The sequence below is a fragment of the Chelonia mydas genome, chromosome 14 (genome assembly GCF_015237465.2).
Source record: "Chelonia mydas isolate rCheMyd1 chromosome 14, rCheMyd1.pri.v2, whole genome shotgun sequence".
NCBI lineage: Eukaryota > Metazoa > Chordata > Testudines > Cheloniidae > Chelonia > Chelonia mydas.
Genome location: NC_051254.2, coordinates 31,011,837 through 31,028,415, shown reverse-complemented (window position 1 = coordinate 31,028,415; position 16,579 = coordinate 31,011,837). Strand labels below are relative to the sequence as shown.

Genomic DNA, 16,579 nt, shown 5'->3' with positions numbered 1-16,579 from the left:
CCCAATCCTCCAATTTGTCTAGGTCACTCTGGACCCTATCCCTACTCCTACCCTCCAGCGTATCTACCTCTCCCCCCAGCTTAGTGACATCTGCAAAATTCCTGAGGGTGCAATGAATCCCATCATCCAGATCATTGATAATGATGTTGAACAAAACCGTCCCCAGGACCGACTCCTGGGGCACTCCGCTTGATACCGGCTGCCAACTAGATATTGGAGCTGTTGATCACCGGCCGTTGAGCCCGACAATCTAGCGAGCTTTCTATCCACCTTATAGTCCATTCATCCAATCCATACTTTTTTAACTTGCTGGCAAGAATACTGTGGGAGACTGTATCAAAAGCTTTGCCAAAGTCAAGATATATCACATCCACCGCTTTCCCCATATCCACAGTGCCAGTTATCTCATCACAGAAGGCAATCAGGTTGGTCAGGCATGACTTGCCCATGGTGAATCCATGTTGACTGTTTCTGATCACCTTCCTCTCCTCCAAGTGCTTCAAAATGGATTCCTTGAGGACCTGCTCCATGATTTTGCCGGGGACTGAAGCGAGGCTGTAATTCACCGGGTTCTCTTTCTTCCCTTTTTTAAATATGGGCACTATATTTGCCTTTTTCCAATCGTCCGGGACCTCCCCAGATTGCCACGAGTTTTCAAAGATAATGGCCAATGGCTCTGCAATCACATCAGCCAACTCCCTCAGCACCCTTGGATGCATTAGAATCATAGAATCATAGAATATCAGGGTTGGAAGGGACCCCAGAAGGTCATCTAGTCCAACCCCCTGCTCGAAGCAGGACCAAGTCCCAGTTAAATCATCCCAGCCAGGGCTTTGTCAAGCCTGACCTTAAAAACCTCTAAGGAAGGAGATTCCACCACCTCCCTAGGTAACGCATTCCAGTGTTTCACCACCCTCTTAGTGAAAAAGTTTTTCCTAATATCCAATCTAAACCTCCCCCATTGCAACTTGAGACCATTACTCCTCGTTCTGTCATCTGCTACCATTGAGAACAGTCTAGAGCCATCCTCTTTGGAACCCCCTTTCAGGTAGTTGAAAGCAGCTATCAAATCCCCCCTCATTCTTCTCTTCTGCAGACTAAACAATCCCAGCTCCCTCAGCCTCTCCTCATAAGTCATGTGCTCTAGACCCCTAATCATTTTTGTTGCCCTTCGCTGGACTCTCTCCAATTTATCCACATCCTTCTTGTAGTGTGGGGCCCAAAACTGGACACAGTACTCCAGATGAGGCCTCACCAGTGTCGAATAGAGGGGAACGATCACGTCCCTCGATCTGCTCGCTATGCCCCTACTTATACATCCCAAAATGCCATTGGCCTTCTTGGCAACAAGGGCACACTGCTGACTCATATCCAGCTTCTCGTCCACTGTCACCCCTAGGTCCTTTTCCGCAGAACTGCTGCCTAGCCATTCGGTCCCTAGTCTGTAGCGGTGCATTGGATTCTTCCATCCTAAGTGCAGGACCCTGCACTTATCCTTATTGAACCTCATCAGATTTCTTTTGGCCCAAACCTCCAATTTGTCTAGGTCCTTCTGTATCCTATCCCTCCCCTCCAGCGTATCTACCACTCCTCCCAGTTTAGTATCATCCGCAAATTTGCTGAGAGTGCAATCCACACCATCCTCCAGATCATTTATGAAGATATTGAACAAAACCGGCCCCAGGACCGACCCCTGGGGCACTCCACTTGACACCGGCTGCCAACTAGACATGGAGCCATTGATCACTACCCGTTGAGCCCGACAATCTAGCCAATTTTCTACCCACCTTATAGTGCATTCATCCAGCCCATACTTCCTTAACTTGCTGACAAGAATACTGTGGGAGACCGTGTCAAAAGCTTTGCTAAAGTCAAGAAACAATACATCCACTGCTTTCCCTTCATCCACAGAACCAGTAATCTCATCATAAAAGGCGATTAGATTAGTCAGGCATGACCTTCCCTTGGTGAATCCATGCTGACTGTTCCTGATCACTTTCCTCTCATGTAAGTGCTTCAGGATTGATTCTTTGAGGACCTGCTCCATGATTTTTCCAGGGACTGAGGTGAGGCTGACTGGCCTGTAGTTCCCAGGATCCTCCTTCTTCCCTTTTTTAAAGATTGGCACTACATTAGCCTTTTTCCAGTCATCCGGGACTTCCCCCGTTCGCCACGAGTTTTCAAAGATAATGGCCAAGGGCTCTGCAATCACAGCAGCCAATTCCTTCAGCACTCTCGGATGCAACTCGTCCGGCCCCATGGACTTGTGCACGTCCAGCTTTTCTAAATAGTCCCTAACCACCTCTATCTCCACAGAGGGCTGGCCATCTCTTCCCCATTTTGTGATGCCCAGCGCAGCAGTCTGGGAGCTGACCTTGTTAGTGAAAACAGAGGCAAAAAAAGCATTGAGTACATTAGCTTTTTCCACATCCTCTGTCACTAGGTTGCCTCCCTCATTCAGTAAGGGGCCCACACTTTCCTTGGCTTTCTTCTTGTTGCCAACATACCTGAAGAAACCCTTCTTGTTACTCTTGACATCTCTTGCTAGCTGCAGCTCCAGGTGCGATTTGGCCCTCCTGATATCTTTCCTACATGCCCGAGCAATATTTTTATACTCTTCCCTGGTCATATGTCCAACCTTCCACTTCTTGTAAGCTTCTTTTTTATGTTTAAGATCCGCTAGGATTTCACCATTAAGCCAAGCTGGTCGCCTGCCATATTTACTATTCTTTCGACTCATCGGGATGGTTTGTCCCTGTAACCTCAACAGGGATTCCTTGAAATACAGCCAGCTCTCCTGGACTCCCTTCCCCTTCATGTTAGTCCCCCAGGGGATCCTGGCCATCTGTTCCCTGAGGGAGTCGAAGTCTGCTTTCCTGAAGTCCAGGGTCCGTATCCTGCTGCTTACCTTTCTTCCCTGCGTCAGGATCCTGAACTCAACCAACTCATGGTCACTGCCTCCCAGATTCCCATCCACTTTTGCTTCCCGCACTAATTCTACCCGGTTTGTGAGCAGCAGGTCAAGAAAAGCGCCCCCCCTAGTTGGCTCCCCTAGTACTTGCACCAGGAAATTGTCTCCTACGCTTTCCAAAAACTTCCTGGATTGTCTATGCACCGCTGTATTGCTCTCCCAGCAGATATCAGGGAAATTAAAGTCACCCATGAGAATCAGGGCATGCGATCTAGTAGCTTCCGTGAGTTGCCGGAAGAAAGCCTCATCCACCTCATCCCCCTGGTCCGGTGGTCTATAGCAGACTCCCACCACTACATCACTCTTGTTGCACACACTTCTAAACTTAATCCAGAGACACTCAGGTTTTTCCACAGTTTCGTACCGGAGCTCTGAGCAGTCATACTGCTCCCTTACATACAGTGCTACTCCCCCACCTTTTCTGCCCTGCCTGTCCTTCCTGAACAGTTTATAACCATCCATGACTGTACTCCAGTCATGTGAGTTATCCCACCAAGTCTCTGTTATTCCAATCACGTCATAGTTCCTTGACATCACCAGGACCTCCAGTTCTCCCTGCTTGTTTCCAAGGCTTTGTGCATTTGTATATAAGCACTTGAGATAACCTGTTGATCGCCCCTCATTCCCAGTATGAGGCAAGAGCCCTCCCCTCACAGACATTCCTGCCTGTGCTTCCTCCCGGTATCCCGCTTTCCCACTTACCTCAGGGCTTTGGTCTCCTTCCCCCGGTGAACCTAGTTTAAAGCCCTCCTCACTAGGTTAGCCAGCCTGCTGGCAAAGATGCTCTTCCCTCTCTTCGTAAGATGGAGCCCGTCTCTGCCCAGCACTCCTCCTTCATGAAACACCATCCCATGGTCAAAGAATCCAAAGCCTTCTCTCCGACACCACCTGCGTAGCCATTCGTTGACTTCCACGATTCGACGGTCCCTACCCAGGCCTTTTCCTTCCACGGGGAGGATGGACGAGAACACCACTTGCGCCTCCAACTCCTTTATCCTTCTTCCCAGAGCCACGTAGTCCGCAGTGATCCGCTCAAGGTCATTCTTGGCAGTATCATTGGTGCCTACATGGAGAAGCAGGAAGGGGTAGCGATCCGAGGGCTTGATGAGTCTCGGCAGTCTCTCCGTCACATCGCAAATCTTAGCCCCCGGCAAGCAGCAGACTTCTCGGTTTTCCCGGTCAGGGCGGCAGATAGATGACTCAGTCCCCCGGAGGAGAGAGTCCCCGACCACCACCACCCGCCTTCTCCTCTTGGGAGTGGTGGTCGTGGAACCCCCAACCTCAGGACATCGCATCTCATGCCTTCCAACCAGCGGAGTCTCCTTCTGCTTTCTCCCCCCAGACATATCATCTGGTCCACTCTCCGCAATGGTACCTGTGGAGAGAACATGAAAGCGGTTAGTTACCTGTGTCTGTATTACTGGAACCCGGACATTCCGCTTACCTCTTCTGGAGGTCACATGTTGCCAAGCTTCTTCACTGGCCTCTTGGCTCCTCTGTGCAACCTGCTCTATATCTTTAGAGCTTTGTGCCCCTAGAAGCCTATCCTGAGTTTTGTCCAGAAAATCCTCAGTCTCTCGTATACAACGCAGGGTCGTTATCTGTTGCTCCAGACCTTCAATCTTCTCTTCCAATATGGAGACCAGCTTGCACTTTGTACAGACAAAGTTGCTTCTGTCCTGTGGAAGAAAGACAAACATGGCACATCCAGTGCAGGTCACAACAGCTGAACCCCCCCTTCCATATCACCTACCTACTATGAGCTTCCTCAGAGACATTTGCAAGATGTAAGCCTCACTGGGCTCACTGCAGGCGAACTCCCAGGCAAACTCCTGCTGTGAGCTGCTCTGCTGTCCCCGCTGCTCAGCTGGTTCGCTGCCGCTCAGCTGGTTCGCGAGGCTCTGGCTATTTTTAAACAGCCAGGCTTCCCTGACGCAAACACACAGACACCCTAATGCCCGCCCCCTGCATTAGATCCGGACCCATGGACTTGTGCATGTCCAGCTTTTCTAAATAGTCCTGAACCTGTTCTTTCACCACTGAGGGCTGCTCACCTCCTCCCCATACTGTATTGCCCAGTGCAGCAGTCTGGGACCTGACCTTGTTGGTGAAAACCCAGGCAAAAAAAGTATTGAGTACTTCAGCTTTTTCCACATCATCTGTCACTATGTTGCCTCCCCCATTCAGTAAGGGGCCCACACTTTCCCTGACCTTCTTGTTGCTAACATACCTGTAGAAACCCTTCTTGTTACCCTTCACATCCCTTGCTAGCTGCAACTCCAATTGTGCCTTAGCCTTCCTGATTACACCCCTGCATTCTCGAGCAATATTTTTATACTCCTCCCTAATCATCTGTCCAAATTTCCACTTCTTGTAAGCTTCCTTTTTTGAGTTTAAGCTCCCTGAAGATTTCACTGTTAAGCCAAGCTGGTCGCTTGCCATATTTGCTATTCTTTCTGCACTTTGGGATGGTTTGTTCCTGCGTCCTCAATAAGGCTTCTTTAAAATACAGCCAACTCTCCTGGACTCCTTTCCCCCTCATATTAGCCTCCCAGGGGATCCTGCCCATCAGTTCCCTAAGGAAGTCTAAGTCTGCTTTTCTGAAGTCCAGGGTATGTATTTTGCTACTCTCCTTTCTTCCTTTTTGTCAGGATCCTGAACTCAACCATCTCATGGTCACTGCTGCCTAGGTTGCCACCCACTTCTACTTCCCCTACCAATTCTTCCCTGTCTGTAAGCAGCAGGTCAAGAGGAGCACAGTCCCTAGTCTGTTCCTCCAGCACTTGTACCAGGAAATTGTCCCCAACACTCTCCAAAAACTTTCTGGATTGTCTATGCATTGCTGTATTGCTCTCCCGGCAGATGTCGGGGTGATTGAAGTCCCTCATTAGAACCAGGGCCTGTGATCTGGAAACTTCAGTTAGTTGTCCAAAGAAAGCCTCATCTATGTCATCTTTCTGATCCGCTAGTCTATTTTACACACCCACCACAACATCACCCTTGTTGCTCTCGCCTCTAAACTTAACCCAAAGACTCTCAACAGGCTTTTCTCCGGTTTCAAACTGGAGCTCTGAGCAATCATACCGCTCTCTTACATACAATCATAGAATATCAGGGTTGGAAGGGACCTCAGGAGTCCAACCCCCTAGTCCAACCCCCTGCTCAAAGCAGGACCGATCCCCAATTAAATCATCCCAGCCAGGGCTTTGTCAAGCCTGACCCTAAAAACTTCTAAGGAAGGAGATTCCACCACCTCCCTAGGTAACGTATTCCAGTGTTTCCCCACCCTCCTAGTGAAAAAGTTTTTCCTAATATCCAACCTAAACTTCCCCCACTGCAACTTGAGAACATTACTCCTTGTTCTGTCATATGCTACCACTGAGAACAGTCTAGAGCCATCCTCTTTGGAACCCCCTTTCAGGTAGTTGAAAGCAGCTATCAAATCCCCCCTCATTCTTCTCTTCCGTAAACTAAACATCCCCAGTTCCCTCAGCCTCTCCTCATAAGTCATGTGTTCCAGTCCCCTAATCATTTTTGTTGCCCTCTGTTGGACGTTTTCCAATTTTTCCACATCCTTCTTGTAGTGTGGGGCCCAAAACTGGACACAGTACTCCAGATGAGGCCTCACCAGTGTCAAATAGAGGGGAACAATCACGTCCCTCGATCTGCTGGCAATGCCCCTACTTATACATTCCAAAATGCCATTGGCCTTCTTGGCAACAAGGGCACATTGTTGACTCAGTGCAACTCCTCCACCTTTCCTCCCCTACCTGTCCTTCCTGAACAGTTTATACCCATCCATGACAGTGCTCCAGTCATGTGAACTGCCCCACCAAGTTTCTGTTATTCCAATCACTTCATAGTTCCTTGATTGTGCCAGGACTTCCAGTTCTTCCTGCTTGTTTCCCAGGCTTCTTGCGTTCGTGTACATGCACCTAAAATAACTAGCCAATTACCCTACTTTCTCAGTATGAATCAGGAGGCTTCCCATCTTGTACCCTCCTCCTTGTGTTTCCTCCCAGTATCCCACTCTCCCAGTTACCTCTGGGCTTAGGTCACCATCCCCCAGCAAACCTAGTTTAAAGCCCTCCTCACTAGGTTAGCAAATCTCTTCCTAGCAATCCTTCCTGGAACAGCATCCCATGGTTGAAGAATCCAAAGCCCTCTTTCTGACACCACCTGCGTAACCATGCATTCACCTCCACAATTCGACAGTCCCTACCTGGGCCTTTTCCTTCAACAGGGAGGATGGATGAGAACATGACTTGCACCTCAAACTCCTTTATCCTTCTTCCCAGAGCCACGTAGTCTGCAGTGATCCACTCAAGGTCATTCTTGGCAGTATCATTGGTGCCCACGTGGAGAAGCAGGAAGGGGTAGCGGTCCGAGGTCTTGTTCAGTCTCGACAAACGCTCCGTCACATCCTGGATTCTAGCTCCAGGCAAGCAGCATACTTCTCGAGTCTCCTGGTCTGGTCGGCAGATGGATGACTCCGTCCCTCTTAGGAGGGAGCCCCTGACCACCACTACTCATCTCCTCCTCTTGGGAGTGGTGATCATGGAACCCCCATCCCTAGGACAATGCATCCCATGCCTTCCGGCCGATGGTGTCTCCTTCTGATTCCTTCCCCCAGAGGGCTCTTCCAAATCCTTCTCCGCAGTAGTACCTGTGCAGAGAGCCTGAAAACGGTTTCACATCTCTATCTGTGTATTGGGGGTTCACAGCTTCTCCTCTTTCTTCCTCTGGAGGTCACATGCTGCCAATATTCTTCCCCGTTCTGCACTGCCCTCTCTGATTCTTCATCATGTTGTACTTCCAGAACTAAACACTGACTTCTATCCAGAAAATCTTCATTTTTTCTGATGCAACACAGGATTGATACTTGGTTCTCTAGTCCTTTAACCTTCTCTTCCAGTATGCAGACCAGCTTGCACTTCATACAGGCGAAGTCACTTCTGTCCTCTGGGAGAAAGACAAACATGGCACATTCTGAGCAGGTCACAACAGCTGACCATTCACTTTCCATGTCTTCCTTCGGAGAGTCTCCTCAAATGTTGCTCACAGGAGCCTGAAAGGCAAAAAACACTGAACAAACTTCCCGCAGGCAAACTCCCTCTGTTTTGCCTGTCCTCTGTTCGCTGCTCACTCAGTTTGCAACTGGCTGCCTTTTTATAAGGCTGCTGGCTCAAAGCAGGTGGCCTGGCTTTATAACAGCCCTTAACATATTTAACGACTGTTAACAGGGCCCATCTCCCCAAGTTTTTCTCTTTCTCTTCAACCTTTCCTCACAGGGCAAGTGTTTTTTTTTTTGTTTTTTGTTTTTGTTTTTGTTTTTTTTAAAAGCCTTTGATCATTTTTGTGTTTCCCCTCTTGACTCTCCAATTTGCCCATGTCTGCCTGGATACCCCAAAGGAGTTTAGGCACCTAAATTCTTATATTTATGCTCCACTGCGATGCACCAAACTCCCGCGCACTCACTCAGCGCCTACGTTTTGGCAGGCAAAGTTCCTTACGCACCTACATTTCTTCCTCTGGGTGTGCACACTGCTGCCTCCCTCTAAGAATCTGGATACTTATTTCCCACCTAACCCCCAGAGTGACTTACAAACCAGGGAAAGACAGGCATGGAGCTGCCTCAGTTGTGTGCAGGTGTTGAGCCAGTCATCGTGCTCAGAGGCCGCCTACCGGATCAGGCCCCTCAGGCAACTTTACCCAAAACAGTCAGTGATGGGGGAGAGGAGAACCTCACTAAAAACCTTAGCCCAGTGTACTTAGCTTAGGGTATTCACTTGGGACATAGGAGAGACCCAGTTCAAGGCCCCTTCCATCTGAAGCAGAGAAGGGATTTGCAAGGAGATCTCAGGTGAGTGCTCTAACCACTGAGCTATGGGATAGTCCCTCACTCTTGTGGAAGCTGTTGCACTGTGGATAAATAATTAAAGTCACTTGGAGCAGGGGGAGTGGATCCTGGGCTAAAAGTTATGAGGAGCTCCTCCACCTGCCTCCTGCAAAAATGGCATAGGAACCCAACTGCAAAGATGGTTCCCAGCACTGCTCTGCAACCTGGACTTAGGCGCCTATCTCTGTGAGAGGGGTGAGGCTTCGCACTTTGGGTAGCATAGCTAGCTCCCTACCTACCATGCTGGGTTTTGTCAACTGCAGTCTAAGGCACCTGTCTCTCCCCATGCATTGTTTCGGAGCTTAGGCACGTAAGTCAGGCATTATGATGTTCAGCGTCTCAGCATTTAATTTTTAGGTGCCCAAACAGTTACTGCGATTCCAAGCCTATTTGCATTTTATGTCCATGCCATCTTTCTTAAAGTGAGGCACCTAATAACTGGACATAACACTCCAACTGAGGCCTTACCAGTGCTCAATTACTTGCTGTGTCTGTCTTAGGACAGTCCTGTTAATATACCCCAAAAATGATTTTAGCGTTTTTTTTTTTTTTGTTTTTTTTTTTTGCAACTGCATGACATTGCTGGGTTGTACTGAATTTGTGATTCCCTTATAACACCCAGATCCTCTAGGCAGCAGTACTGCTGAAGTCAGTTTATTCCCCATTTTGTATCTGTACATTTGATTATTTCCCTCCACTCCCGTCTTTACTGAATTTCATCTAGCTGATTTCAGACCAATTCATTAAGGTAATTTTGAATTCTAATCCTGTCCTGCAAAGTACATGCCCCCACTCCCACCCAGCTTGGTATCATCCCTAAATTTTATAAGCATACTCTCCATTCCATTATCCAAGTCATTAATGAAAATGTTGAATAGTACTGCACCCAGGACAGATCCATGCAGGACTCCACTAGGTACATCCCCCAGTTTGACAGTGAGCCATTGATAACTACTCTTTGAATATGATCTTTCAATCAATTATGCACCCACCTTATAGTAATTTCATCTAGACCACATTTCCCTAGTTTGCTTATGAAAATATCACGTGGAACTGTATCACATTTACTGCTTTCCCCCTATTCACAAGGCCAGTAACCCTGTCCAAAAAAGAAATTAGGTTGTTTTGGCATGATTTGTTCTTGACAAATCCCGTGTTGGCTACTACTTATTGCCCTATTATCTTACAGATGCTCCTCTGGAAGATCCTGAGCAAGTGGACCCAAACGGGATGTTTTCAGAAAGAGCCAAAGGAAATGTTTCCCAGAATCCTGAGCAGAGTCAGCACATATCAGAGAGGGAGGAGGGAAACCACAAAGGGGGGAGAGAGGAAAAATCTAGTGACTACCAGGGAGGTTTCAATGTTCTTAATGAAACCACGAGCCAGCTGAGAGTCCACATGGGGGAGAGATCCTACGAGTGTGCTGAATGTGGGAAAGCCTTTAGTTGGAGATCACACCTTACTGCCCATGAGAGAATCCATACAGGAGAAAAACCCTATAAATGTCTGGACTGTGGGAAAAGTTTTAGTCAAAGATCCCACCTTACTACACATGAGAGAATCCACACTGGTGAGAAGCCCTATAAATGCCCCAACTGCAAGAAAAACTTCCGTCGCAACTCACAGCTTATTAATCATCTGAAATCGCACACGGGACAGAAGCCATATAAGTGTCCCGACTCTGGGAAAAGCCTCCGGCGGGTTTCACACCTTACTGTGAACAGTGGAGAGATGCCTTACAAATGCCCAGACTGTGAGAAAAGCTTCAGTCAAATGTCTCACCTTGTTAGACATCAAAGGTTCCATACGGGAGAGAAGCCTTATAAGTGTCTGGACTGTGGGAAAAGCTTCTGTCAGAGCTCAGACCTTATTACACACCAGAGAACCCATACAGGGGAGAAATCCTACACGTGCCCTGAGTGTGGGAAAAGCCTCAATAGAATCTCACACCTTGTTGCACATCATCGATCCCACACTGGAGAGGCGCCTTACCAATGCCCCGACTGCGAGAAAAGCTTCAGTCAGATGTCGCACCTCATTAGACATCAGAGGTTCCACAAGGGAGAGAAACCCTACAAGTGCCTGGACTGTGGGAAAAGCTTCTGTCAGAGCTCAGACCTTATTACACATCAGAGAATCCACACAGGAGAGAAGCCCTATAAATGCCCCGAGTGCGGGAAAGGATTCAGTCGGAGCTCAAACCTTATTGCCCACCAGAGAACCCACACAGGAGAGAAACTCTATCAGTGCTCCCACTGTGGGAAGAGCATGACCCGGAGTTCAAACCTTGTTCGACATCAGAGAACTCACACCAGAGGAAAACTTTGTATAAAAAAAAGCCTGGCTCCAACCTAGCCATGGTGAATAATACCCTGGCCTTTTCTCATTAATGATGGCTGTGTTTGGACCCAGTTCCTCAAAGGTAGTGAGGCTCCTAATTTCTGTTGAAATCAATAGACATCAGGAGCATAAATAGCTTTTGAGAATCTGGGCTTTGGCTCCAATGTATGCCTGGGGCAGGGAGGATGGGAACCAGAGAGGATGGTTCTGGAGGGCACAGTTGCTTGGGAGTTGTGACACAGATGATGAACATAGGCATATCTTCAAAGACCATTATACTGAGAGAGATCATGCACATGAATCTGCAGAATGTTCATAGTACTTTGTATCAATGCAGGCATGTGTTTTCATGCATTCTTCAAACTTGTAGGGAGTGATTTAATGCAAAACTCCCAAACCTGGCTATATAGATGTCCAATCTTTGAAGTCTGACCTCCTGGACCATAGGGGGAGTTATTAAAACTGGTAACTAACTCAGCTTCCCTGAATGGAAGATTCACTCATAGCAATCAGGTTGATTATTGTATTGAATTAACTGGATTTGACTGTTACTTTCAGCAAACTGAATATTCTCTGTTAAGCTCGTACATTTACCTTTCTTATTTTGCTTTTCCTTTTTCTCTAGAACCATCTTGTTTGCTGCAATTTCTGATTTATTCTTAACAGTATTCTACTTAAGAAAACTGATACATTCAGGAGCACTGGTGGAGTGGTTTGGCTTTGCAATGTCCTGAACTGGACACGGGAGACAGAATTGGGATGATGTGGTTTTTTCTTACTTGAAATGCAGAGGAATAAAGTGTAACTGAGTTTCCTAAACTCTGAGTCTTACAACACAAGTGAAAATGGGCTGAGATTGGGGCCTGTGGGAAAGTCTGTTGATAACACTGTCCTAGCACTGCAAATCTGCGTATATCTGCATCCATGAATATCAACCATGGTTGCGGATGGATACGGATCCAAATTTTATACCCAGAGCCCTGAAAATCTGCGGATATCCACTTGGTATCTGCTTGATATCTGCAGATCATGTTTGCGGACCACAGATCGGATACAGATACAAATTTTGTATCTGCCCAAGGCTCTAGTGACTGTAATTACATCATAGGTCTGCTTTTTGATATAGTCATCCTCACAGAACCATCAATACATTACTATTGCCCGTTTAGTTTCATTCTTAATGCATTACACTATAATAGCTCTGACATATACATATGCCAGGGTAGCCAAACTTACTGACCCTCTGAGCTGTATATGACAATCTTCAGTAGTTCGAGAAATGCAGCGCACCTTTGCTTCTGCTGAAGCTCCGAGCCCTGGCCAGCGTGCCCTGCGAGGCCGAAACCCCTAGCCCTACCACCTGGCTGAAGGGCAGAAGCCCTCTCCCCACCACAGCGCAGAAGCCCTAAGCTCTCCCTGCCTCCAATCTGGTAGGCAGAGAATAGGAGGGTGTCGGGGGCTCCATGGGCTGCACTTTAATTGTAGAAGAGCTGCATGTGGCTCACGAGCTGTGGTTTGGCTACCCCTGACATATACCCATTAAAAAATCCTATGACTAAGATAGCTCCATGGCTGAATTCCTTGTACCTGCCCCAGTTAGAGTCTGAGTTATCACATGCGCTGTATTTCTCCTGTCACCACTCGCTTTATTTTCAATTTCATTTATTCGTCTAGGAGCAAGTATCAAAGAGTTAATCCCAGCATAAGGCAGGTGTAAATAATTATTAATTTAGGTGGAGTCTAAAATACCTGGGTTCAGTATAAAACTACATAACAAGAGAATCAATTGAGGAATTAATCTGCTCCTTGTATGAGTTAGCAGTACTGACAGGGTATCTACATTGAAATTGCAGTTCCTGGATTATAAATTCCCAGTTTACTTAATTTGAAATGGAGTATAATAAAATAAGCAAAGTTAGAAGTGGAAAATGTCCATTTGCTCCCATCCTGTCTGTTTCCCTCAGCAAAGCGGGAGTGTTCTGCAGGTTGTCTGCAATTTTGTGGCTGTGGCATTAACAGCGAATCCACCCCACTCCCACCCCTTGCTGCAGAATTTTGTTCCAGAACCTAAATATAGAGCTGCTCCTATGCACTGTGGTGATACAAATAAATAATCAGGTTTTTTAAAGAAAAAAATATCCAGCCCTTATGACTGCAAATAAAACATTTAAAATGTGCTTATCAACGCTTGTGGATATTGTGCATGAGGATGGGGCACCTGGCTTGTACTAGTGGTGCTGGGTTGGGGAACTGCGACTTGAAACAGCACCCATCCCTCACCCTCACCAAAAATCAGGTCGCTTGTGACTACACATTAGTTCCAAAACCTTCAACTGACTGTCCGTGCTAAAACCCGGGCTTCCCACTCTTTCCACTGGGGAGACTGTTCCCCAGATCTCATTGCCAGAGCATGTCCCCTGCCCTGATATGCAATTTAAAAATGATTAGGCATGGGGAAGAGGGGATACCACTCAAGACTGAAGTGGCCTATTGAGATGTAAATTTTGAGTTCCCTTCTCAGCAAAGGTCCCTTGATCTCAGGATTTGGCCTTTAGCGATTCCAAGCTGAAGTCTCTATTTCTTCTGCTGCCCCACAGAAATTTCATCTGGAAGTTGGTCACACCTCAACTTTAGGAGATGCTTGTATCTGTTTATGTCTGATGCACAACAAGTTTTCAAAAGTGGATTGCTTTGCTTTAGGGTAGCTGGGTTGGAGCTGAGTGAATTTTTTATTTTTTGCAGCGAATAGTAAATTGACCAAAAATGTGTTTTGGGGGGTATTGAAACTACTTTGGCTGAAAACAAAACAAAAACTTAAGCAATGTCAATATTTTGAATCCACATTTTATTTCAAAGTGTTTTTGTTTGTTTTTTGTGAGGGAAAAGTCACTTTCAGTCTGAAACTAACCAATTTTTTTTCAGTTTGGCCATCACACAACTCTGTATCTGAATACAGTGAGGTTTGGAGGGGGCTTAATTAGCTCCAAGCACTAGTGGCTCTGGTAATTGCTATGGGGGGGGGCATGTCTTGTTCCCTCCACTCTGGTATCAGCTGAGCTTCCTGGGTCACATGCAGAGAGTAGCAGCAATAGCAACAACATCCAGAAGTTGGACCTGCAGCTTCCCAAGTGGGATCTGGGCCATGGACAGACCTTCATTAAATCTGCCTCTGTGCCTACCAGAGTGGGGCACTTTCTCCAGTGGCTGGAACTAGCCCACAAAGGCAGCTCTGGGTTCAGCTGACATCAGCTCCTGAGGCAGAGCCTCCATGTGAGTGAGAGAGAAAATGCTGGGGAAGAGCAGGAAAGTGATGCTCAATCCTGGGTGTCAGAGATCTCACAGCCCTTGGGAATCTGCTCACCTATTTTTAATGCCCAGGAAAGAGCAGTTTCAGGGAACCATGAAATGGTCACAGTTTTGGGTTCCCCTTTGTCTCTCTGGAGGTGACATTGCAATGAAGGGAAGGGGTGAATCATAATGAAATGGAGGGAGGGAGATGGAGTTATGTCAACTTAACTTTGTAGTGTAGATCAGGCCATGGTCTTCTATGTGCAGTTAAGGACATCACAGGAAGAGGTGAAAAGTGGGGGTGGGTAGGAATAGCCCATCAAATCTTCATTTTAAAATCTAACCTCATTACTGCTCCCCCTTGGGCTCCCCTCAAATTCCACAGTGATGATTAGATCTGCCCAAGGATAGAGACATGTTTGCTCCATCAGATATGGCAGGTTTTTAAAAAAACTTGGACTGTGTACATTTCTAAGAACTTTTCTACAGAACCCTCTTCCTTTTAAGTTATGTGAAACCTCCTGAAATTATCCCTGTAGGTCTTTTAGGGATTGGCACCCTCAAAATCTTTGCTAATCTTAGTGAATTCCCCACGGCTGTGGGGAATCCTTCTTTCAGGTATTTGTGCTTCAAAAATTGTTATTTCATTGAAATAATAATCTCTCTCAACATTCCCATGCTCAAATAAATTGGTTAGTCTCTAAGGTGCCACTAGTACACCTCTTCTTTTTGCAAATACAGACTAACACGGCTGCTACTCTGAAACCAGCCTTGGATAAGGGATTCCTGTGCTCTGGTTTTTAAGGGTAAGTGGAGGAGGAAAGAGGAGAGGAAGGCGGTAGAAAGTTGCAAAATAAGTTAAATAAAGCTTTAAAAAGTAGTACCAGCCTGGAAGAGTGAACACGATGTCAGAGGGGGAAGAGCAGTTAGGCATGCAAATAAAATAAGGGTGAAATTAAGGACTGTATCAAGGCACACACCTCAACTAGGCTGCATGGAGCCAGGTGATGCAAGCCTGTGGGCTAGAAAATAAAGTTCCTCCCAAAATCTATTCAGCAAAAGGGTAAAAAGCAAACCCACTCTTAAGTTTAAGCACCGAGTGGCTTTACAAACGATGAGTCTTAAGTCTGAAAATGTTTGCCGTTCGCTTTTTATGCAACTTCTCTGCTCCCTTTGGGGTGTAGTTCACTCATTTTAATAGAATCCATCCATTATATAGTTTCCTTTCACCCAACTGTGCAGCCTTCCTTAGGGGTAATTCAGGGTACAGGACAGCTAACTATGAAGCTCAGTGAGGTATGAATTTTGGCGGTCAAAATAGGCCAATAATTTTTTACTCTTACTCTGTGCTCTTACGTGCCATCTGTCGTACACTGTCTAAGTAGGGTTTACTGTGGGGTTAGGGAAAGGGCATGCTCTTCTGTACATAACTTCCATAATATGATGAATGTGGGGACTTTGGTAATATTTTTATGATTCCTGTGTGTGCCTCAGTTTCCCTCTGGGCTTTGCATTGCCGTGGTATAATTACATTACTAAGGGGTGTGTGAAAATCTACACCTGTGAACGACGCAGTTAAACCGACCCAACCCCCAGTGTGTAGACAGTGCTAAGTAAACAGAATTCTCCCATCCACCTAGCTACTGCCTCTCAGGGAGGAAGCATACCTACGCTGATGGGAGAAGCCCTCCTGTCAGCATAGGTAGTGTCTTCAATGAAGCACTACAGTGGTGCAAGCCACACAGCAGCGTTTTAAGTGTAGACAAGCCTTGAGTGTAAAGCGAAGGGAATGAGCTGTTAACTCAGCAGGAAACCAGAATCATTAACAAACTAAATAAAGTCTACACATGTGAATGTAAACCCCAGTGGTCGGGACAGTAACACCTAGCAACTAACAGCCAAGAGGAAGGAGATTTCCCACACTGCTCGGCTTCCCTGCAGAGAGAAGGTCTCCCAGCTGGAGAAGAAAGAGGAGAGGTAGTAGAGAGACCAGCTTCTGTTGGTGAGAGAGACAAGCTTTGGAGGGGAAAAGTGTCAGGTGGCTGTGTTAAGAGCTAGGACACAGCGCGCGCGCGCACGCA

General features: G+C 46.8%; 1 protein-coding gene across 10 annotated transcripts in view; it reads left to right on the top strand.

The window, feature by feature from the left end:
• LOC102946970 (zinc finger protein 501) overlaps positions 1–16,579 on the top strand; it is an 86,863-nt gene extending 70,284 nt beyond the window's left edge. For 9 of the 10 annotated variants that reach the window (XM_043528785.1, XM_043528784.1, XM_043528788.1 and 6 more), the window contains one exon: positions 10,060–16,579. In XM_043528785.1, the coding sequence (XP_043384720.1) occupies positions 10,060–11,225 (1,166 nt within the window). In that variant the 3' untranslated portion in view covers positions 11,226–16,579. The remainder of the gene's footprint in view (positions 1–10,059) is intronic. The other variant, XM_043528789.1, reaches the window with a different exon arrangement.